Source organism: Salvelinus sp. IW2-2015, linkage group LG25 (genome assembly GCF_002910315.2).
Source record: "Salvelinus sp. IW2-2015 linkage group LG25, ASM291031v2, whole genome shotgun sequence".
In the NCBI taxonomy this organism is placed as follows: Eukaryota; Metazoa; Chordata; class Actinopteri; order Salmoniformes; family Salmonidae; genus Salvelinus; species Salvelinus sp. IW2-2015.
This window is the reverse complement of record NC_036865.1, coordinates 18,128,194-18,152,811: the sequence shown is the minus strand read 5'-3', so window position 1 is coordinate 18,152,811 and position 24,618 is coordinate 18,128,194. Positions and strand designations below refer to the sequence as shown.

Here is a 24,618-nt window from a genome sequence, read left to right as displayed (position 1 = left end):
AGAAAGCACTCATGGCCTCATAGGGGATAAACAGAATACAGTCATGCATACAGTCTCTTTACACGAATACCTCAAGTTCTATGTATAAATGTTTGCCTCCTGAGGCTAAGCCAGTCAGTATGTTAATAGCAGAATGAATACACACATATTTCTCACACAATACCAGACATAAGAAAGATACAGTGGTGTACCAAAAGTAGCAACTTTTTATTTGAGTTACAATTATTTACATGTAATCAAAGACAACGTCCTCAAAACTGGTACAAACTTTTTTCGTCCTGCAGCTGTCTTTGTATTTTTTTGTTTTTACTTCAAAATGACAACTCAGAAATATTGTAGAAAATAAAAAATATCAGCTTCAGAAAAGTAGTCTAGCATTCTAACATCCACTATCCACTATTTACAGGTGTTTACATTCGGAATTTCCTTTCATTACAGAAACCGTTTAACAACCAAACGGAAGCAAACAGAAAAACGGAACGAAACGGACCTAACTGAATTTGTCCAATAGAAACCCTTGTTTTGTTTGTAAAAACGTTTTGCAACAGAATCGTCATAATGAATACATCCTAGATTTGTAACTCAACTTGCAGGTAACATGTCTGTTCAATTGCAGCTCTACAAATCAGAGGGAAATGAAATCTGTATGGCAGTCATTCAATCAGTATCTTATTGGAGCACAGGACTAGTTATAGAGTAGCTGAAAGGAGGTTTAGGGGTTCTGGTTCACCGCTCAGAGTAGGAAGGTCATGTCCAACATGACGCCTTAAGACACAAGAGGCAGTAAAGAAACACTACAGCCCTGTCCAGAGGCTACCACAACAAGCAGATCGGAAAGGATAGGTAAAAGCAGTATGGTAGTTACTTCACTTTTCCCTCCGATAAACTAGGTAGAATTGTCACCATTTTACTATCCAGTGCTCAGAGCTGGGGGTACCTAGGGGGTTGGGGTTAGGACAGGGATCACCAACGCAGGGTACTAGGAGTGCAGACTTTTGATAATTACTGCAGGGCTGGATGCAACCTGCACCCCTGCAGCTGCCCAGAACCAGGTGGTGAACCCTGGGCTTGGTTCTGGATCAGCGCTACTTGAAGTGGTGCGATACAATGCCCACCAGAGGAGGCTGGTGAGGGGAGAACGGTTCTTAGTAATGGATGGAGTGAATGGAATGGTATCACACGTGTTGCCATACCAACCATTACTAAGAGACAGTCTTCTTCATTTAAAGTGCCACCAGCCACCACTGACACCCACAGTATGGGCAAACAACAATTATGTTCAATGCGGATTATGCCAGTTGGCCGAGGTTTGGTTATTATTAAGGTCAGTCCGGTTTACCAGGGTTTCTGGGAGTGTAATGAAAACCGTACATACAGTAGTTATTATATCCAACCACTTCAAGTGATGTGTTAGGTGGAACATGTAAAAGGTAAGGAACTGTAGAGACTTGAAGCATCTCACACAGCATAAAAACAACCAATTGCAAATTTAAAACAAACACAAAACTCAGTTTCTTTTACTGTAAAGTCAAATTTGGAAGGGCAATGAGTAAAGAATTTTTTTTTAAAGCATTCAAGTGCCATTATTTAAAAACAAAGACTTAAATAACATTAACAGTCATCCTGAATTGATGATTTCTTAAATGTAGAATGATGTTACATTACATGACCTTGTGAGAAGAACTTAAACAAGCATGATGCACTGAAGAAAACGCCAGAAGATTTCAACTTGACTGCGAGCTTATGCAAATGGACATAACCAGAACTGAAATTTAGACAGGGGCTTTCTACAGTTACCTTCCCTTTTCTACAACCATCACAGGCCATTGTGTGTGTGGTGTGTGTCTTGTTCTTCAGAATGAGAACGCATGTTGAAGCAATGCTGGGGGACACTGTTGGGACACCGATGATCTCTGGTGGATTCTCTGTACAGCCCGTTCTGCTGGGGATGCCACATCTGACATAACCTTGCTAAGGTTGCCAGATCTGGTGGGACCCTTGTTGGGTTGCCAGATCTGAAAAGATGTCCCCTTATCTGCACTCAGAGTGCAAAGAAGGGTTCACTAACAGTGGTCCAGGTAGTCTATGACACGAGAGATGGACTTATGCCCTGTGGTGCCAAATGCACACTGTTGAAAAAGAGATCGGAGAGAAAGTAAGTTAGCTTGTATTGTGCACGTATGTAAAAGGAGAAAGAGATGCTAGGTCATTATCAAAAGACGTTGCCTACTTACAGTAAGGTTCATGAAATTTAAGAACTTCTTCAGCATTTCTGTCATGATTGAGAAATCTCCCTTGGGAAGGTTTTCCCGCACAGTAGTCACATTAACCTGAGGAGAGAGAATGAAGCAAATACACATTAAGGGGGAAAATTTCCCTCTCGCAAAAATACGCAACCAGCTAAAATAACTAAGCAATGACAAGTTATTTTCAGCTGACCTTTCGGTGCATCTGCACAGATCTTGGTCAACTCTGCACCGATGTAGGTTGAGCAGAAAATGACTCATGATGAGGTGTTTAGGGGAGAAGGCTACTAGCTTTCCCACAGATTTCCATTTATCGATGGGCTACAACTAGGCTTTTATGTTACCTATTCTTTATATTTATCCAAAAATAGCCTTTGTGCTTTTATGTATTTTGTCATGTTACGTTTAATAGCCTACTTTCTGACAGACTCAAGCTCTCACAAGTGAGTTCTGATGCAGCATTATGCAACTGAACTGCAATCAGGTTCTTTTTTCTGCTTCCTCTCATATTGTTATTTGTTTATCAGCTAGGACAGAGGTAAAGGGGAAAGAGAGAGTTGCTGAATAAGTGTTCCGGATTCAATCGCATGCTGCAGTGGTATAGGAGTTCTAGAGGCAGTGGCTTAGACCACCATAGGCCACGATCTGGTTCTTCTATTCACCATGGACAAAGTAGAGCACTGCAGTTGCCTTTACTTTTCACTTACTTGTTAATAAGTATACATACATATATTATTGCCATTGTCTTTGACAAGATTCAATTTCTCTTCCTGATATTTTGCAATGGGAAAATACTAGCACTACACAGATAACACTATTAGCAAAAGGCTCTAAAGGAAAATGCCACTAAGAGACCTACCATCAAGACAGAAGAATGGCACTGGTTTGCAGTAGCCTATACAGATGTAGGATCTTAATTTGATCAGCCCGTTGCAGGACAACATTCCTGTAATTAAAAAATTGTAGGCTATTTGAGGTTTAAAAAGGCTTCTGAAGTTTATAATTTCCACTTTGGATTTCAAGACATTTTCTGTAATTGAAAATCAAATCAACCACTAATGTCCAAGTATAATTCACATTTCCTGTTGCTGCAGGATTATTTTCCTGCTGTAGCAAACTGGTTCAAATTAAGATCCTACATCTGTACTTCAAACCTGCAAACTCAATCAAGCCCTTTATTGATTAGTTGAATCAGGTGTGTTAGTGCTGAGATGGAACAATAGCCTGCACCCCCAGTGCGAGGATTGAGGAACAGGGTTGTCGCTAGTTTGCCGGAAGGTTACCTGACTGCCCTGACACAGACAACCCAGGAGTAGAGCTGTGTAGGAAGCCACAATGCTGTCCTCCATGTGCTTCCCAGCATGCTGCAGAGCTACACCACAACAGAGAGAGAGAGAGGGAGAACAACACTCAACATGGAGTAATGATACTATTGGAAAAWTTTTTACACAGACCCACATCTTTACCTTTGTTGAGATCTAGCTCCTCGTCTTCCTCGTCTTTCTTTGTGTCCTTTTCCTTGTCATTCTCGCTGTCGTTGGTTTCTGCAGCGACCCACTGAATCTCGCCCGACGTCTCCTGCCACTCCCCACTCTGGTCCTGGGGCTTGGGCGGTTCGCTGATGAGGTCATCAGTCTGCGCCTCAGCCAATATGGCTGCTCGCTCCCGCTCCAGGAAGAACTGTGGACGGAGGAAAAGACAGTCAAACTCCTGCCAGACAGACATTAGCTCTGGCCATCGGCTAATCATCCGGTTACAGACTCATTTTCAGCCGGCTACTTTTTCCACTTCATATTAACTAAGATGAACAATATGAATCTTTCTAGCAATCTATTGATAGAATAGGCTCCTGTCAGTCACAAAGCAAGCGATGACAGGGAAACACATTCTGCCTCCCAGTACAATGTGTGTGCTTGTGGTTGGTTGCAGTCAAATTACTTTACAGAGGAAGAGAACATGATGCTTGTGAATCTGCATGTCAGTGGTAACAATTAGTTGAAATCCACGACAGCCTAATTATTGTTTTCTGGCACATTCATTTATTTCCTTTAGAGTGTTTCACAGTCTATTTACTGTGCTTTGACAACTGAACAGCAAGTGTTGACTAGTTTATAAAAAGGTCAACAACTGGCTGAATAAAGTCGATCTCCTATATCCCTTTACCATTGTTAAATCATGCAACGTAGTTATATGTCCAAGTTATCGCATTGGGGCAAGTAAACCAAAGGATTTCCTAGGAGGTCGGGTTTTGCCAGACAGTGATGTTAAAAGTGAGTGACTTGTCTAGTCAGTCAGTGTGGCCTAACGATCGCGTCGGAGAGAGACTTATTTGGCTCACTACGTTGCATAGGCTCCTGATGTGCCGAGGCTTTTTGGTGATTATCTGCAGATAAATGATGAAAACATTCACTGAAGATGGTGAATCATCTCTGCAGGAACAATAGGTAGAAGAGAGCCTCATTCTGGTCATTCTGGCTCATTAGGGCCCTCATGGAATCCAGGCATTAAAACAGAATTCAACAATATTCAAAAATGTATTGACCTTAGTAGGGAATAAACTAATGTATTGAAAAGGCATTCTTTTCCCAAGATAATCATACGACATGAACAGAGTGAATCGCATTTCCTGCAACTTTCTAAGAGCCAACGAGAATGCCCCCGTCTGTGTGTGTGCTGTGCACGCGTCTACCACTTTATGTAGCCGTTAGCGATGATTTTGACAGTCAAAAATCTACTTCTCAGATTTTTCCCAGACCTTAAAAGTGGTCTCATGTGGCTTAAGCATTGTTGTGGACTTAGAAAACCAACTAAATTGGATGATTTATAAAAAATAAGTGATCTGAGAGCAAAAACCTGAAAATCTAGAAAAATGGGAAACTGGAAAAAGAAAAAAACTAATACGGGATCAGAAAACAAATAAACGGATTTTTATAGAGCCCTACCTAATGATCTATTGAAAAGAATTTAGGCTACGTAAAATCAGAACGATATAACACTTTACTAAATATTCCTGATCATATAGGCCTAGACGATATCCAAAATAACTAACAATACCCGGAATTCATACATTTTTCAGTAATTTAAATTGTAAAAAGTAATGTCTTTTGACAATTCACAACATTTTCCAATCTGGGAGGTAAAGTCAATAATGTGGCTGTGTATTTCTGATGGAATCAAGGCATTAGATTGTACCAGAGGACACCAAAATAGAGCTCATTCGGCAAAAAGGAATTCAGCCGGGGGCTACTCTATGTACTTGTGGAAGACGCAGACAAATGCACAAGAGTAACTCAATTACCTGTGTTTTTCGATCTTCTTACTACAAATTCCCTTCAAAATTATTCTGAAGTGGTGATAACAGAACTATTACCTGCACCAGAGCAGCCAGGGCACTTGAAGAGGAGCCCTTGGTCTTCTTCTCAGCCTCACCCTCTGTAAGGGCTGCTGTAGCTGGATCTGTGGAGGCTAGGAATTGTTCAGGGGTCTGGGTCTCTTCTCCCCCTGCCTCTCCCTGGATGCCTTCAGGGGTCTGGGTCTCATCTCCCCCTGCCTCTCCCTGGATGCCTTCAGGGGTCTGGGTCTCATCTTCCCCTGCCTCTCCCTGGATGCCTTCAGGGGTCTGGGTCTCTTCTCCCCCTGCCTCTCCCTGGATGCCTTCAGGGGTCTGGGTCTCTTCTCCCCCTGCCTCTCCCTGGATGCCTTCNCTCTCCCTGGATGCCTTCAGGGGTCTGGGTCTCTTCTCCCCCTGCCTCTCCCTGGATGCCTTCAGGGGTCTGAGTCTCTTCTCCCCCTGCCTCTCCCTGGATGCCTTCTGGGGCCTGAGTCGCTTCTCCCCCTGCCTCTCCCTGGACGCATTCAGGGGTCTGGGTCTCTTCTCCCCCTGCCTCTCCCTGGACGCATTCAGGGCTGGTTGAACTGGTGAACTCCATGTCCACCAGACAGTGGCGGTTTCTGGCACTGTACTCCACCAGGTTAATCAGCAGCCCCAAGCCCTATACCAGCGTGCACACACACAGACAGGAGAGGAGCGATGCTGTTAAAAAGGCTCAAGGACATACACTTCATTAAGACCCATAATAAAACATTGAGCACAAACAACCTGCAATTACTACATTGAAGCGTCGGTTTTAATTACTACCTAGGCATTCATTAAGTGGCACTTCAATGAAGTGGGTACACAGGACCCACATGTTTCAAAGATGGGTACAAGTAACTGGATTTGTGTAATCATTTCCATGCAGGCCTACAACACACACAGCGCCTCTCACCAGGACTCTGATGTCAAAGCGTTGTTCCTGAGGTATGTAGCGTGGGACCCGTAGGACACAGTTGAGTGCTGTGATGATGAGCCGGTCCTGCTCTCCAGTCTTAGTGCTTCCCCACTCTAAAAAACCACAGTACAGTCCAAAGTTACCACTCTGCCGCCACCCTGCAGCTAGCTGTGGTGTGTTATGAGGACTCTAGCACAGCTGGGATGCGATCAAAAGAGACGAGGAGCAGAGAAACAAGGCACTAGGATTGGGAACGCATTGCGCTAGCTACAATGTTGCTCGATGTAGAGGTCATGTTGATGCAGTGATATTACCATTGTCGTGGGTGAGATTGAGTAGCACCCCTATGACTGCCCTCATGCAGTCCTCAACGGCCTTGCCCACGTTGCTGAAGCTGCAGTGGGGCAGCGCCGTGCCTGACGAACACAGAGAGCTCTTCACCTCCCGGCTGTAGCGCTGAATCATGTCCTCACAGTACCGCAAACCTCTGAGAGATGAAGCAAGAGAGAGAAATGAAGCAAAAGAGAGAGCGAGATGGCGCGAACGACAGAGAGAACGCAAGATGGAGCGAGCGAGCGATGGAGCAAGCGAGCGTGGGTGTCAAAAGATTAGCATGCGTTTCAGTCTCTCTCACCTGGCAGAGGACACTATGAGCTGAGAGTCCTTGTAGGCGATCAGGTAGCCCTGGTTCTCTGGGTTCTGCACAGTCACCTGCAATGGAAGGACAGAAAGACACACTAGACTGATATTGAAATGCCTTTTCAATTGTCAAATCAAAGCTGGTCAGATGAGGCAGATGCAGAGTCAATGTACTTTCCCCTCTTGTATTCAATTAATGGATTTCAAACATCTGAGCCTGCCAACGCTCCTTGATGTTGTACTTACACTGTCCAGTACTCTTAGACACCTCTCTGCCCCCCATAGCGATGACACCAGCTTCTCCTTGTCATCCTCTTGGCTCAGGTTCTGAACACATTCTTTCACTGCAGAAGACAATAATTCACATGTATGCCTAACAAAGTAAGATGTCCTAGATAAGATGCAACTTATGAGACTTCCTAAGTGAACATATTATTATTACGATTATTATTGCGTAGTGACTTGTATGATCATTGATGTTGAATAATACAACAAATGCAAAATATTCAAATAGTTGCAATGTTTAACAGTTTATGAAAAGCGTATTTCCCAGTACTGACTTTTACCAGTTTGTATTGCTGTAGACTTGACTGCCAGATGAGACCAACTCAAAGTAAAAAGGACAAATCAAACATTTCATAACCTACCTGGCACCCTTAACAAAAGAATAACCTCAAGTCAAAACTGTTACAACACACACCTTTATCTACAATGTGGTCCAGGCCTCCCAGTAAGCGCAGCTCTTCTTTGAACCAGTCCCCGGCCCTCTTCGAGGTCAGAGACAACAGGGTCTCCATGGCCAGGTGACACGACTGCAAAACAAACAAAGTGCTATAGAAATCCAACTCACCACCATCAATACAAAGATCATTATTCTGATTGACCCCGCGTACCGTGATGTTCTCCAGGTCCAGGTGCTTGTTGTGAACCGTCTCACACAGCTTGCGGATCTTCTCCTTGACTTTGGTCATCTCCTTGGCAGTGAGCTGGTCCTGGTGGTGGCCCGAGTGGTCGTGCTCCAGCTCCAACAGTCTGATCATCAGCTCCAGACTGGCCCGGTCCAGGTCCATGTTTAACCTGTCTCTGCTTAGGATGTACATCAGAGAGGCAGTACACAGGGCCAGGTTCTGGAGAAGAGTGAAGGGAGAGCGGCGAGGGGCAACAATCAGTTCAAAAGCATTTGGTTGCAGGGGAAGACCTTAAATATTCCCTTGTTTATTCAAATTCAGGTTCAATAGCAAAATGTGAAGCATCTATAGCACAAATAGGTCATCGCCACAAATAAGCTGAGGTAGATTTATTGAAACCCACTGGTTTCGTTACCATTAGTTTGGGTAAGTTACTACAGTTTGAGTCAATTGTGGTTGTAGACGTCAGATTCCTACCGGATGCAGCGGGGCATCATTCAACATCTTGAAGACCTGAGCCACCTTCCCTCTGGCCCGTAGGTGCATCCGGAAACTGGGCATTGCACACCTTGCGGCTAAACTGATTATACTAGAGAGGCGCAAGAGGGGGAGAGTGTTGGAAGAAGTTCATAGGAGAAGAGCACATAAAAGGATTGAGTGGACAAGTAAAAATAAAGATTCTTAAAAAATAATCACTCCATGTTGTCCTCTTGGATTGAGCACACAGTGCCTTCGGAAAGTATTCAGACCCCTTGACCTTTTCCACATTTTTTTTTTTAACCTTACAGCCTTATTCTAAAATGTATTAAATCTCCCCCCCCCCCCCCCTCTCAAATCTACACACAATACCCCATAATGACAAAGCAAAAACTGATTTAAAAATATTTATCATATATATTACAGTTGAAGTCTGAAGTTTACATACACCTTATCCAAAAACATTTAAACTCAGTTTCACAATTCAATCCTAGTAAAAATTCCCTGTCTTAAGTCAGATAGGATCACCACTATTTTAAGAATCTGAAATGGCAGAATAATACTAGAGAGAATTATTTATTTCAGCTTTTATTTATTTCATCACATTCCCAGTGGGTCAGAAGTTTACATACACTCAATTAGTATTTGGTAGCATTGCCTTTAAATTGCTTAACTTGGGTCAAACGTTTCATGTAGCCATCCACAAGCTTCCCACAATAAGTTGGGTGAATTTGGCCCATTCCTCCTGACAGAGCTGGTGTAACTGAGTCAGGTTTGTAGGCCTCCTTGCTCGCACACGGTTTTTCAGTTCTGCCCACACATTTTCTATTGGATTGAGGTCAGGGCTTTGTGATGGCCACTCCAATACCTTGACTGTTGTCCTTCAGCCATTTTGCCACAACTTTGGAAGTATGCTTGGGGTCATTGTCCATTTGGGAAGACCCATTTGCGACCAAGCTTTTACTTCCTGACTGATGTCTTGAGATGTTGCTTCAATATATCCACATAATTTTCCTGCCTCATGATGCCATCCATTTTGTGAAGTGCATCAGTCCCTCCTGCAGCAAAGCACCCCCACAACATGATGCTGCCGCCCCCGTGCTTCACGGTTGGGATGGTGTTCTTCAGCTTGCAAGCATCCCCCTTTTTCCTCCAAACATAACGATGGTCATTATGGCCAAACAGTTCTATTTTTGTTTCATCAGACCAGAGAACATTTCTCCAAAAAGTAGGATCTTTGTACCCATGTGCAGTTGCAAACCCTAGTCTGGCTTTTTTATGGCGGTTTTGGAGCAGTAGCTTCTTCCTTGCTGAACTGCTTTTCAGGTTGTGTCGATATAGGACTCGTTTTACTGTGGATATAGATACTTTTGTACCTGTTTCCTCCAGCATCTTCACAAGGTCCTTTGCTGTTGTTCTGGGATTGATTTGCACTTTTCCCACCAAAGTACGTTCATCTCCAGGAGACAGAACGCGTCTCCTCCTGAGCGGTATGACGGCTGCGTGGTCCCATGGTTTTTATACTTGCGTACTATTGTTTGTACAGATGAACATGGTACCTTCAGGCGTTTGGAAATTGCTCCCAAAGATGAACCAGACTTGTGGAGGTCTACGATTTCTTTTAATTTCCCCATGATGTCAAGCAAAGAGGTGCTGAGTTTGAAGGTAGGCCTTGAAATACATCTACAAGTACACCTCCAATTGACTGAGATGATATCAATTAGCCTATCAGGCTTCTAAAGCCATGACATCATTTTCTGGACTTTTCCAAGCTTTTTAAAAAGGCACAGTCAACTTAGTGTATGTAAACTTCCGACTTCACATTTACATAAGTATTCAGACCCTTTAGTCAGGGCTTTGTTGAAGTACCTTTGGCAGCAACTACAACCTCGATTCTTCTTGGGTATGACGCCACAAGCTTGGCACACCTGTATTTGGGAAAAATCTCACATTCTGCTCTGCAGATCCTCTCAAGCTCGGTCAGGCTGGATGGGGAGCGTTGCAGCACAGCTATTTTCAGGTAGCTCCAGAGATATTCGATCGGGTTCAAGTCCGGGCTCTGGCTGGGCCACTGAAGTACATTCATACACTTGTCCTGAAACCACCCCTGCATTGTCTTGGCTGTGTGCTTAGGGTTGTTGTCCTGTCGGGTTCGTGGTCACCTCCCTTACCAAGACCCTTCTCCCACGATTGCTCAGTTTGGCTGGGCGGCCAGCTCTAGTTAGTCTTCCGAACTTCTTCCATTTAAGAATGATGGAGGCCACGGTGTTCTTGGGGATCTTCAATGCCACAGAAATGTTTTGTTAAACTTCCCCAGGTCTGTGCCTCGACAAAATCCTGTCTCGGATCTCTATGTACAATTCCTTCAACCTCATGGCTTGGTTTTTACTCTGACATGCACTGTCAACTGTGGGACCTTATATTGACAGGTGCCTTTCCAAATTGTGTCCAATCAATTGAATTTACTACAGGTAGACTCCAATAAAAGTTTTATAAACATCAAGGATGATCATTGGAAACAGGATGAACCGGAGCTCAATTTCAAGTCTCTTAGCATAGGGTCTGAGGAACTGAATACGGTTTTTTATTTTTAATACATTTGCAAAAAAATCTAAAAACCTGTTTTCACTTCGTCATTATGGGGTATTGTGCGGAGACTAAATGAAGAAAATTCCTCATCAATGCGTTTTAGAATAAGGCTGTAATACAATAACATTTGGAAAAAGTCAAAGGGTCGGAATTCTTTCCGAAGGCACTGTGTGTGTGTGTGTGTGTGTGTGTGTGTGTGTGTGTGTGTGTGTGTATATGGAAATGTTAAATAAGAAGAGCTCTTTTTGCCAAGGTGGACAATGTTGAGTGGGTTTATCTTACCTAAGGCATCGGGTGTTGAGTGGCTGGCTACTCTTTAGGCCTGTCTCCAGGTACTCAAAGTCATCAGTGAACTCCTGGTTTTCACCAAACTCTACCACATCGTTGAAGTGCTTCACATTATGCACAACCGTGTACAGCTGCAAGGGGGGAGAGATAATGACTGACATTTACACAAGAAAATGGCACTGAACATTGAGCAAAATAACCATGATTTAAAATTGTTGTTATCTAATGCAAGTGTCTGTGTGCATGTGTCTGTCCAAAGAAGAAAAAAAAAGAATTTCACACAGCATGCAAAGCGGCTCCACTCGATTAGTTCCATTAGCTGACTGGGATAATACTCCCTTATCAATAACTATGTGTGTGTACGCAGGCCACCAAAGGTTATCTAAGGCGAAGACACTGCCCAACGAGATAGATTCGGTTCAGTCCCTCTTGGTAAGGGGGATGTGGAACCAACTGTCTGGTCAAGAGCACGAAGGCAAATCTGCTAGCTGTGGCTAGGCCTTAATGAAACAGCATGCTCCTCAGGAACCCTCCTGCGCATACTGTGTTATAAATTAACAAAGACAAGCTTACACTGCGCTCTAAATTGACATCAACAGTCTAAACTGTGTTTGAAATGAATAACGACAGAGTGGCCTGCGGGAGAAAAAAAATTATCCATACAAGCACACAAACGCAAATTGTGAAAATGGCAGATAAGCGGTCTGGTGATATTAACAGTGCAAAGATCATGCCGACTGTCTTGAGGGAGTGACGCGTCACCCAGCATGCCTGGCTCACCTCCTTGTGTTCCTTCCTGCATTTGAGAGCCGTGACGATGTCCTGGTAAGGCTGAGTGGGGATGGTCACAGACTTGATGACTTTGGGCGGTGGAGGAGGCGCTTTGAACAGACCGTCGTCTTTGTGAGAATTGGTGTCCTTGCTGCTTCCGCTCGATATGCTGGCCTGGAGAGGGGAATAAATCAAAAAGCAAAGTTAGACGAGACAAACAAAACCTAGTTCCAGGTGCCCTTGGACAATCTAAAATGTCTCCTATTGAGACATTTTCAAAGTCTTGACTAAGCAGAACACAGCTAATATTGATTTAAATTTCCCCCTCTGAAATCTCAAGTAGGTGAGGCTGCTATTTGGTCAATGCATTATTTCTAGGACAACGCATTGTTAGACAAAGCATTGTTATCGGCTTACTAGAGATCGCAAATTCAATACATGGTGTGCGTGCGTGCATCTGTGTGTGACCAGTGTAAGGCAGAGCCCTGGCAGTGTCCTAGAGTAGTTCTCACCGGAGCAGTGTGCGCGCAGGCAAGGGGTGGCAGAGGAATCTCCTCAGGCTCAGGCTGGTTCCAGTGGCGAGCATTGTACACAGCTTTAGCAGGGGACTGCACAACACACAACCACAGGTACAGGGTAAGTACAGGAGCACTGGGAATGATTACAGTACAGCTTTCAGTAGTAGTAGAAAGGATTCATGATGAACTAGCAAAACAAACCTCGACTTCCTCAGTTTTGGGAACAGTAGGTACTACATAAATCTGACTTATTATTAGCCTCATAATCACAATAACATAGGAGCTAATAGTGGAGAATTGTATAATAAACAACTTCATAACGTATAGACTTATGAAGCTACATGGATCATTTCATGAAGTTGCTTTCTGAAGACTCCTGGACAAAAACGGTCACTTCTTTTAACTTTGACCAAAACCGACTTCCGAAATAAATACATTAGTCCCCTAAATCGCACGTTGGGGACATTTAAGTTCTTCTTATACTATTATCCTATCATCTCCATGACTCAGGATGCTCACTTTAATAAAAATTCTATCCATTTGAAAAACAACAGTAATTATTAAACCATTAGATCTGCAATAAAAGTGGTGAGTTTGTGATGGAAGGAATACAAACATCAGACCTGCTTTATGTTTTAATGATACTGAATAGGTCTACCTAGGAAATGGGTATGTTCAGACTGCATTCTAATGGAAACCTATCCATTTTTGAAGTCGTCTAGTGCAGGGTTTAGCAAACTCGGTCCTGGGGTCCCCCCCTAGGTGCATGTTTTGGGTTTTGCCCTAGCACTACACAGCTGATTCAAATAACCAACTCATCATCAAGCTTTGAATCAGCTTTGTAGTGCTCGGGCAAATAAACATGGACCCAGGTGGGCCCCAGGGCCAAGTTTGGGAAACCCTGGTCTAGTGCATGTCCTGAATACGACTGGCCTATATTGAGAGGATGTTGTGATTAACACAAACCATGTGTTTTTTTTTTGCTATGAAACCAGCAGACCGATTGGTATCAAACAACATTACTTGCATAATTTCTGATTCTGCTTCCCCCCTTACCATCACCCCCCCCTCTACATTGTAAAATAATAGTGAAGACATCACAAGTATGAAATAACACATATGGAATCATGTAGTAACAAATCAAAATATGTTTCATAGTTTATGTATTCACACTATTATTCTAGAAAAAAGTCCAAATAAAGAGAAATCCTTGAATGAGTACACATCCAAACTTCTGACTGGTACTGTGTGTGAGATATATCACACACACACTATAAAATATTAAGAACCCTCCTAATATTGAGTTGCACCTGGTCAGTATGTCATGGAAAGAGCAGGATCGTAATGTTTTGTACACGCAGTGTAAAGTTCTCCTATTTGTACTGGACTCCAAGTGAAATCGGCAAATCAACCAATCCCTCAAGTCCACAGAATAATCCATCTTTCCCAGTCTATTACAATTGTGCTACATCTTGTTTTACTGTGATGTCACAAGGGTCTTGAAACACTATTTGTACCATTTCTACAGATATTGCCCTACAAATAAATATTTTACCTAAGAGTATAATCATATTTTCCATTAATAGATTGTGGCTTTTCAGATCTAACAGTACTGTTTGTAAGTCCATCTGAACACAGACATTAACAACCACTGCTAGACCTGACTGCAAATGCGAGCCACCGAAGGACAGTACCAAAAGAGCTGATCTATTGATTCGGTTTCTTTATTGCAGTCTTTTCACAGAGCTGACTGTTCAATGCCCCATACATTGCACATTATTTGTGTGTAGCGAGAATGTTTGTTTAAATTGAAAAGAATGGATTGATGCGTCAAATGTTTTGTATCAGTTCATATTGTGACATCAAATATGTTCCAACTGTCTTGAATTTTAAGCTGCATGTTGTCAAACCTCTCAACCTGAAGTGAAACTGATTTATTTTATGATTCACACTAGTAATTTTAAGCCATGCATGGTTTTTGATTGGCGGCAGACAACCTAATTAATTCCTTTCTCTTTTGAGTAATTGCCTCTTCCATTTTTGTGGCAGAGCTACAATGAGCTGTTTATATTTTTGCATGTTCCATCCAACAAGTATGTGAGTAAAGTATGTCAGACCAAAAAAAAGAATGACGAAGCTGATGGAAAGAGCAAATGTCTGTAAACCTTTCAAATGTCGACAAAACAAAATACGCTAGATACGGGTGGATAATTTGTCGTCTGAAATAGATCATGTGACAAATGGCAGCGGAAAGAATTTATTACCTAATTGTTGATAGAATAACTAATGTCTAGGTAAATTACTCAGACCCCTTGACTTTTCACTTTATTACGTTACAGCCTTAATTAATAATAATAAATTAATATCTATATATGTTTTTTAAATCCTCAGCAATCTACAAACAATACCCAATAATGACAAACCTGTGGTAAATTCAATTGATTGGACATGATTTGGAAAAGGCACACACCTGTCTATATACAGTCCCACAGTTGACAGTGCAAGTCAGAGCAAAAGCCATGAGGTTGAAGGAATTGTCCGTAGAGCTCCGAGACAGGATTGTGTCAAGGCACAGATCTGGGGAAGGGTACCAGAAAATGACGGCAGCATTGAAGGTTCCCAAGAACAGTGACCTCCATCATTCTTAAATGGAAGAAGGTTGGAACCACCAAGACTCTGCCTACAGCTGGCCGCCCGACCAAACGGGGGGCCTTGGAAGTGACCTTCAAGGAGGTAACCAAGAACGCGATGTCACTGACAGAGCTTCAGAGTTCCTCTGTAGGGATGAGAGAACATTCCAGAAGGACAATCTCTGCACCACTCCACCAATCAGGCCTTTATGGTAGAGTGGCCAGGGGGAAGCCACTCCTCAGTAAATCGTACATGTCAGCCCGCTTGGAGTTTGCCAAAGGCACCTAAAGACTAACAGACCATGAGAAACAAGATTCTCTGGTCTGATGAAACCCAGAAGGAACTTTTTGGCTTCAATGCCAAGTGTCACTTCTGGAGGAGACCTGGCACTCCCACTCCTTTTTCTATTCTGTATAGAGCCGGTTTACGCTGTTCTGTGAAGGGAGTAGTACCAGATCTTCAGTTTCTTGGCAATTTCTTGCATGGAATAATCTTCATTTCTCAGAACAAGAATAGACTGACGAGTTTCTGACCATTTTGAGCCTGTAATTGAACCCACAAATGCTGATGCTCCAGATATTCAACAAGTCTACCCCAATGGTGGAACAAACTCCCCCACGACGCCAGGTCAGCGGAGTCAATCACCACCTTCCGGAAACACCTGAAACACCACCTCTTTAAGGAATACCTAGGATAAAGTAATCCTTCTAACCCCCCCCCCCCCTTAAAAGAGTTAGATGCACTATTGTAAAGTGGTTGTTCCACTGGATATCATAAGGTGAATGCACCAACTTGTAAGTCGCTCTGGATAAGAGCGTCTGCTAAATGACTTAAATGTAAATGTAAGTCTAAAGAAGGACAGTTTTATTGCTTCTTTAAATCAGCACAACAGTTTTCAGCTGTGCTAACATAATTGCAAAAGGGTTTTCTAATTATCAATTAGCCTTTTAAAACGATAAACTTGGATTATACACAACATACCATTGGAACACAGGAGTAACGGTTGCTGATAATGGGCCTCTGTACGCCTATGTAGATATATAAAAAAAATAATAATAAAAAATAATAATAATAATCAGCCGCATCCAGATACAATGTCTCCACTATCTGATCAATTTGATGTTATTTTAAAATGGACCAAAATAATTTTGAAGTGACCCCAGACTTTTGAACAGTAACGTACATATTACCTCGACTAACCGGTGTCCCCGCACATTGACTCTGAACCGGTACCCCTCGCTATTGTTATTTTACTGCTGCTCTTTAATTATTTGTAACTGTTTTTCTTATTTTCTGCATTTCTTCTTAAAACTGCAGTGTTGGTTAAGGACTTGTAAATAGGCATTTCACTGTAAGGTCTACACCTGTTGTATTCGGCGCATACGACAAATAACATTTGATTTGACATGCACTGGATACAGCAGGTGTAAACGGTACAGTGAAATTCTTACAGTGCAGAGTACTGTTGAGGAACTGTTGCTGAATTGACTGTTGTTCAACTGTTGCTGTATGACTCAGCTACTGTGGCTGGTACAGTTACTACTTATTATTGGAATTAAAACAATCTGTTGGTCCTCTTAACTGGCTTAAATCACTAATTTTGATGGTCAATCTAGGCATGTCAATTATGAAAATGGTGCGACTTTCCGCTCGATTTGGTAAAATGTTTGAGTGGAGAGAGGTTCTTGTGACGTTTCTGAAGAGTCATGTAATTAGGCCTGTCCCATTCATCTGCCTTGCAAAAACGCTTTTATATATCCAGTGAAGCAAAGCAGACGTGATCCTGTCATTGATTCCAGCACAATTATCCCTTCAAAAGAGAATGTTCTCTGGCTGCTCACTCACCCATGAGTGCTTGAGACATATTGAACATCTACTCCCCTTAGTGACAGCAATTGTAGCTCGTATCAGTGTTTCCTCATGAGCACAGCTACACACAAACAAAACTCTTTCCATACACAATCTCCATCTCACTCACACACACATACAATCCACACACATACATCAGACTTCGGAACTTCCTCATAGGGATGTTAATGGTTAACCGTTAAATTGGTTAGCCGCCAAAGATGCATTTGACACGTTATCTGTCTATAGGTTAATTTGCATAATTAAGTGTATTAAATTGGTGTATGTGTATTTTCATTAGTCGCCATGTATCTTAGTTGTCACACGCGCACAGCATACAGAACCTAGTTTGAGGAGAGGAACGGCACCTGTCAGACAGCGCCAGAGCACCTCCTTAAAAAGCTGCCACTGGAGTAAAACATGCTTTTATAAACACCAGTCATTGCGCAATGTGCCAATACCAACAATTCTAAATGCAATAGTGTTAAAAACAGATGGCCACGATTAAAAATAGCTATATTTATTTCTCATCTCAACGTAATTCAAGCGCGCCTCTCATTCGAGTGCATAGGCTATAATAAACGGTAGGCAGACTATCAGCGAGTCACCCACCACTTTGCAACGTGAGCTTGAGGCAGTATAATTGTTTGAAACCTGAATAGTTTATTTTACTTCAAATAATGAGGCACGTCTTTCTTACCTTGCTTCAAAGTAGCCTAGCGAAATCCAACTAGAGAAACGTGGAGGCAATTATTATTATTTTAATTAAGACATAATTTCTCTCCTGTTCTGTTGGTTTTTATATCAACTTTCTTTCGTTAGTCCAGAAGCACCATCCTAGTCATATTAGCAACCCATCCTGGTGGTTGCTATTAGATTCCCCATCTTTCTAAGTTTCTAACGCTCGCATTAGCTGCACTGTTTAGAACTGTGTTTCCAGCTAATTGCATTTTGGCAAATATTTAATGCCGTTTTATTACAAGAGTTGCACGTTCAATAATAGGCTATAGCCTTTTGACTAAGACGATAGGCTTGCTATTGTCCATTCCTTGTATGCATGCATAGTAGGCTATTTTCTGTTGGTCACCTAATTTTACTGTTTGGAAAAAATGGAACTGTTTGTTGACCGGTTAACGAGGTTAGGTTAGCTGGCAGCAAAACGGACGGAAATGTGCATCCCTACTCCCTCACCTTTTTTGGTCCACTGAAGATCTTCCTGCCAATTTCCTTGGATGTGTCCGCTTGTTTTCCTGAACGACCCTTCTGCTCTTCAGACCCACCAAGATTAGAGTCATCAGAAAACTCCAGAATATCTGAGAGTGGGGGAGCAGCACAATGAGGTTAACAGTGGAATCAACATGATGGAAATACATCTACAACAGAAATCCAGTTACATGGTGAAGGCAAAACTGACAGTAAGCAAAGCATGAGCCTAACAAATGATCATTATTCACACACACACCACAACACAGTCATGAAGAGGGCACGATAATGCCTCTTCACCCTCAGGAGGCTGAAAGGATTTGGCATAGGCACTCAGATACTCAAGAGGTTCTAAAGCTGCACCATTGATAGCATCTTGGTATGGTAACTGCTTGGCATCCAACAGCAAGGCGCTACAATGGGTAGTGCGTATGGCCCAGTACATCAATGTGGCCGAGCTCCCTGTCATTCAGGACCTCTATACCAGGCGATGTCAGAGGAAGGCCCTAAAAATTGTCAGACTCCAGCCACCAAAGCTATAGACTGCTCTCTCTGCTACCGCACAGCAGGTGGTGCCAATGCAACAAGTCTGGAACCAACAGGACCCTGAACATCTTCTACCCACAAGCCTGCTAAATTATTAGTCCAGGTAGCTATTGGTTAACTATCTGCATTGACCATCTTTGCACAAACTTTTAACTCATCACCTACGCTGCTGTTACTGTTTATTATCTATCCAGTTTCCTTGTCACTTTATCTCTACTTATATGTACATATCTACCTCGTACCCCTGCACATAGACTCTGTACTGGTACTCTGTGTATATAGCCAAGTTAACATTACTCATTATGCATCTATTCCTTGTGTTATAATTTATTTATCATTTTTTTCTCTTTGTGTTGGGAAGGGCTGTAAGTAAGCATTTCACTGTTGGTCTACACCTGTTGTTTATGAAGCATGCAACAAATAATATTTGATATTTTGACAGTATGACATAGCCTATCTCACCTGTTTTTCATACAGCTAAAGCCTCTATTACCCATAGACAAACACAAACATCAACAGTATACATCACCTGTATTGCTGCTGCTCTGGCTGTCCTGAGAGTCGCTGGGCTGAGGGCTATCCACACTAACAGCCATGGCTGCTACCGCCGCTGCTGCAGCCTTCTTGGCCTTCCTCTTCACTTTGACACGGGTGCCATCCTCTTCGTCACTGTCGCTCTCGCTGAGGTCGTCAAAGCCAAAGTACTTTATCTTGTAGCTGCTTCCGCCGGTGGTGGGGTCCGCACCATCCTCCCCCTCCTGGTCACCCTTGTCCTCAAAGCCAAAAAACTCCAGCTTGGTCTCCTTCTTGGATTTACTCTGGGTGGTGCGGAACCTGATGTTACAAGAGGAGAATCATTTAATTTCAAATCAGCAGCTGACATGGAACACACGAAAACATAGTCGAAGGATTCAAATGTCTTCTAAAAACAAAAGAGGTGCTTAAATCGAGAGAACAGAATCACCTAGGTCTCAATGTAGTAGAAACATTTGGTAAACCACATATAGAATACAATTATAGGGGCAAGGTAAAGTAAGTGGGTATAAGAAGAGACATTACGTGCTCAACGGTAAATGTATACTACCGTTCACAAGTTTTGGTTCACTTAAATGCCCTGGTTCTTGAAAGAAAAGCGCATTTGTCCATTAAAATAACATCAAATTGATCAGTAATACATCACTCCTGTATTCCAATGACACGTTGTGTTTGCTAATCCAAGTTTATCATTTTGAAAGGCTAATTGATCATTAGAAAACCCTTTTGCAATTATTTTAACACTATTTCTGATCAATTTGATAAAAAATTGACAAAAAATAAAATGCTTTTCTTTAAAAAATATGGACATTTCTAAGTGACCCTAAACTTTTGAACGGTAGTGTACATTTGTACAATATCAAGAAAGTAGTATCAAGCATGTCATGAAGGACCAGTGGGAGGGAGGAGTTAGGGTGTACTGTCTGGGCCACAGCCAGTGGAGTTGTTTACCTGTTGGGTTTGGTTGGAGGTACGTCTGCCTTCTTCCTCAGCCGTCCCACCGCCCGCAGGTCAGTAGGGGGTGTGCTGGTGATGAGCTCGTCCATGCTGCGCTCTATGGAGTCCTGGATGGTGACGTTACACACCGACAGGCAGGATGGATGCAGCACCGTATAGTCCCGTACCCGACCCCTGCCAGCAGGTTTGGCCGCCGTCGTGCTAGCATTAGCACCGCTGCTACCGCTGGCAGCAGACACACTGTTGGGCTTCAGTGCAGCCGGAACGCTGGCGGCTACAGGCAGTTTGACGTCGCAAGCAGCAGAAGCATCTGGAACGTCAGAGGCCTTGTTGGGTTTGGGACGGATGTATTTCCTAGTGTTGGAGGGCCTGAGGAGGAACGGGGAGGGGGGAAGGTTGTCAACAGGCTCGGCCTGGGCCTCCTGTTGAGCACTTTTCATCCCAGCTGAGAGCCCATCCTGGGAAGAAGAGGACTGTGAGTCTCCGCTAAACCCTGGTGCCTCAGCTGAGTCTTTTTCCTGGAGAGGGTCCATGCTAGTGGAGGTAGAAGACCTTTGGGTCCCTATTAAGCTCCATTCCACATAAGGGTCCTTGGGCACAGTCTTTGTAACAGAGGACTGAGCAATAGGCTTCTGGTTACTGTCCAATTTACTTCTGTACAAGGACTGGCTACTCTTTTCTGCACCCTCATTGGACAATGTTTGCTTGCCTGTGAGCACAAAGCAGATGAAAGAGCAAGTTAACAGAAGGAAGCAATATACATTCTACACAAGTATAATATTGTAAAATAATACAGTTTCAGACTTTGTTCAACACGGTTGTTTGGTTTGTATAATTTCTAAATCAGTTATTCTAAATGAAATGGGTACAGACCTGCTGAGACTAGTGTTACAGTAAAGCCTGATCTCTCTTTAGAGAGCTATCAGGGACAGACAAAGATGAGATAAGCTGACACAGAAGCTGCCAGCAGAGTGAAACAAGCTCACAAGGGAGCCTTTCACTTTATCTGCTCCAGAAATATCCACACCGCCGCTCTCATCATAACCATTATCACAAGGATCATGTGAAGCAGTTGTCCTTCCATAATAAAAAATGCAACAACAAAAAATGAAATACAAGAGACATGCATGGTGTTCTTTAGCTACTGTATACATACAATTGTTCTACAAGCACCTGTGGAAACATGTTCCCACCAGACACACAGCAGCTCTACTGAAAGTGGTTGGTGCTGCAAAACACTACCACTTTAAGACAGACACAGGCTCATGCTAGACTTTCGAGCACCTCCTCCCATGAAAACATGTCCAACATGTTTAAAGCCAACAGTAAGTCATCAGTTTTCTGGCATCCAGTTCTTACCTGTAGCTGTGCTGTTCCTACTGTTATCCACTGGGACTGTGGTTGTAGCAGGCGGCGTATTACTGGCCTCACCTTCAGCTGGTTCAGACTGGGGCACACAGTGGGAGGTGACAGGATTGGACTCATCGTCGCTGTCAAAACCAAAAGGATCCTCTGAGCTGTCGTCATCCTCAATGCGGGGCCTCTTGAGTAACTCAACTACCTCAGGCTTCTGAAGGGGCCGCTTGGAGCCCAGCTGGGCCTTGTAAGTGGTTTCTCCCCATTTGGTGCTTAGTGTGGCCTTCTTGTTGGAGAAGACCTCGTCAAATTTGGAGTTGGCCTCCCCTCCCTTACGGCTGTAGGTTTTACCAAATCTGGATGTCATGTTGATTGATATATGTTACATATTCTCTGTGGGTGTAACACGAGAAAACAATAACTTTAGTTAACTAGAACAATATTTATCTCATGCAAAGCTGGTGGATGGTGTGAAGGCCTACCTGCAAAATAGATTGGATGTTGTTTTTCCCTGAATACAGTTTATAATGGAGTAGCTGATTAAATCAAACGACTAGTTATCAGCTTTAGCTCTGCCGCTGAGGTTCGAGATTACGTCGCTAATAAATTAGGTGTGATGGGGGTCATTGCAATGATGGATTCACTAAAACCACCGTAACTACCTAAAGCATCTAATTAGCCGACTAAGCTCAATCAATTTTAGTTTATTCGGCTAGTTAGCTATCCAGCTCTAGTTAGCTAACCTTTCCCTTTCAACACTGATCTGAATCTATTGTATTTTCAGCACTAGTAACGTTAACAGCTAGCTAACCAGTTAACTAGTTACACATTGAAATTAAACATAAGCGCGATGTTGCGTAGCCAGCTCACTGGCCAACTAGTAACGCTCAACTCATGACACGGCTGACTGGGCAAATGTAAGAAAAGGGCCGGACATCTGCTAAGAACCAGCATTAGCCATGTATAGTAGTTAGCTAACGTTACTGCTAACTGTAGCTAGCTATGTTTACATTTCTAACGCGTTAACGTTTGTTAGCCAGCAAATGCAACGTTAAAGATGTTATTTTCTGTAACAAAAAGGTGTCGAAATGCATCTCTCAAAATTAGCTAGCTAGTTACATATTAAAACAAGATATGGTCCGAAATGCGTTTTAAAACACCGAAAACACACCTCTCTCAACTGTGGGACCGCTTCTTCTGCACCCGGCTGGGCCTAGTCTGACTCTGGCGTACTGTAATCGCACAAAACAAGCCTTAACTTCGTGCAAAAACGATAGCTACAGTTTACAAATACGACGCAGATGTACCCGGAAAAAACTGCGTTTAAAGAGCTACATTGATAACCGAAATTGTCATGAATCCTTCCCAGATTCCGGATTTATTTTATTTTATAGCACCAGTGACTGCCATTAAAATTTACCCTCCCTCTGCCTTCGGATGCGGCCAAGAAAATTGCGTCACTTCTCCACAAGATAGCCGTTGACCAATCATCGAATATAATGTTTTGTAGTACCCAAGCGACTTTGACGAGTTGTCAGTAAACGTGTGTGTGATTGGATAAAAAATTAAAGAAAAGTGTTTTCGATGGAGGGCAAGGGTGTGCGAATACATTTCTGCATAGTTCTGCAGAAGTATACTGCCCCCAGTGTGGAATGAGCTCATAGCTACTGTAACGTCATAAAATCTGATATTTTAGATCAGTGTTTGTAAATCATAAAGTCCTTCCTTGACGATAAAATAAAAATGTGCCCTTTCTGGAAAATCCAGTTTAGCTGGTTGACCAGCTTGGTCAAGCTTAACGAGCTTGGTGAGCTGGTTGACAAGCAGTAGCGGTGCGTGCCTCCACTAGCCTATAACCTACCCAATAGTTGTGCACTAAGTACAAATTCAAAACAAAGTTGTAGCATGTGTAAAAGCATTTTAAAATACAAATAAGCGTTTGGCACTTAACTGGGGTCAAGATGTATTTAAATGAACACTGCTTCATGAACAGCTCTGGGGCAAGTGGTCAATGCTGAAATCACGGGCTATTACTCAGACTTGAAGTACATGGAACAATTGTATGGCCTGTAGGCCTACGTCTGAGCAAGGAGAAGACAACTTTTTTGTAATGATTGGTGTACAATCACAGAAACAGAAGAGGAAAGCTCATGTAGAACCACAGGAGGCTGCTGAGTGGAGGGTGGCTCTTAATAATTCCTGGAATGGAGTAAATGGAATGGTATCAACCACATGGAAACCACGTGTTTAATGTGTTTGATACCATTCCATTATTCCATTCCAGGCGTTACTACCTCCCAAATTAAGGTGACACCAGCCACCTGTGTGAGGAACATGACTCATGGCGACTGGTAGAGATTCCCAGGGGACTAATCTAAAACACAGGTATCATAACCCCTAGAAGTCAGTTTAGCTCAGCTATGTGCATGACATCACATGGCGATGGTTGAAAGAAAGTGATTTCGGACTCCAAAGAAAAGTATTTGCATAAGTTCCTCTGACCTATAGATACTACATCAGGCTAACAAGTCTGAGGACTATATGATCAAACTAAAATGATTTCTGGGTTAGACATGGACAATGCTTAGTCTAGGTAGATACATTTAAAATACAACATTTTACACTAGAAGGTCTAGCCAAATGTTTCTATCTTGATCCATCTCTGAGTTTGATTACACATGTAACCAATCTAAGCCAATTAACACATATTGACACAGCAGGGCTAATACACAAGAGGCATGAGCTAATGCCGTCATGGCCCGTATGACTGAATGTTTTGACACAAACCCTGGCTTCTTACATAGGCACACCCTGCCCTTCACAGCTGAATACACCA

At 42.8% G+C, this 24,618-nt stretch overlaps 1 protein-coding gene across 3 annotated transcripts; it reads right to left on the bottom strand.

The window, feature by feature from the left end:
* Nucleotides 1-188: 188 nt before the first annotated feature.
* On the bottom strand, nucleotides 189-23,264 carry LOC111951761 (wings apart-like protein homolog). Of its 3 annotated transcripts, XM_070434964.1 has the most exons (21): nucleotides 22,265-23,244; nucleotides 21,786-22,175; nucleotides 20,421-21,135; nucleotides 19,465-19,769; nucleotides 18,378-18,499; nucleotides 12,702-12,797; nucleotides 12,199-12,363; nucleotides 11,413-11,549; nucleotides 8,542-8,653; nucleotides 8,050-8,283; nucleotides 7,857-7,968; nucleotides 7,403-7,500; nucleotides 7,152-7,228; nucleotides 6,832-7,004; nucleotides 6,515-6,630; nucleotides 6,098-6,238; nucleotides 5,617-5,730; nucleotides 3,713-3,926; nucleotides 3,530-3,618; nucleotides 2,235-2,330; nucleotides 189-2,129 (listed from the first exon to the last, which is right to left on the bottom strand). In XM_070434964.1, the coding sequence occupies exons 2-21, from the start codon at nucleotides 22,147-22,149 to the stop codon at nucleotides 2,064-2,066; spliced, it is 3,546 nt and encodes a 1,181-aa protein (XP_070291065.1). In that variant the 5' UTR covers nucleotides 22,150-22,175; nucleotides 22,265-23,244; the 3' UTR covers nucleotides 189-2,063. The 3 variants fall into 3 exon arrangements, 1 of the variants encoding a protein (XP_070291065.1); XR_011474076.1 differs by lacking the exons at nucleotides 189-2,129; nucleotides 2,235-2,330; nucleotides 3,530-3,618 and having other exon boundaries at nucleotides 3,788-3,926; nucleotides 5,617-6,238; nucleotides 23,203-23,264; XR_011474075.1 differs by lacking the exons at nucleotides 189-2,129; nucleotides 2,235-2,330; nucleotides 3,530-3,618 and having other exon boundaries at nucleotides 3,788-3,926; nucleotides 5,617-6,238; nucleotides 22,954-23,244.
* Nucleotides 23,265-24,618: the final 1,354 nt, after the last annotated feature.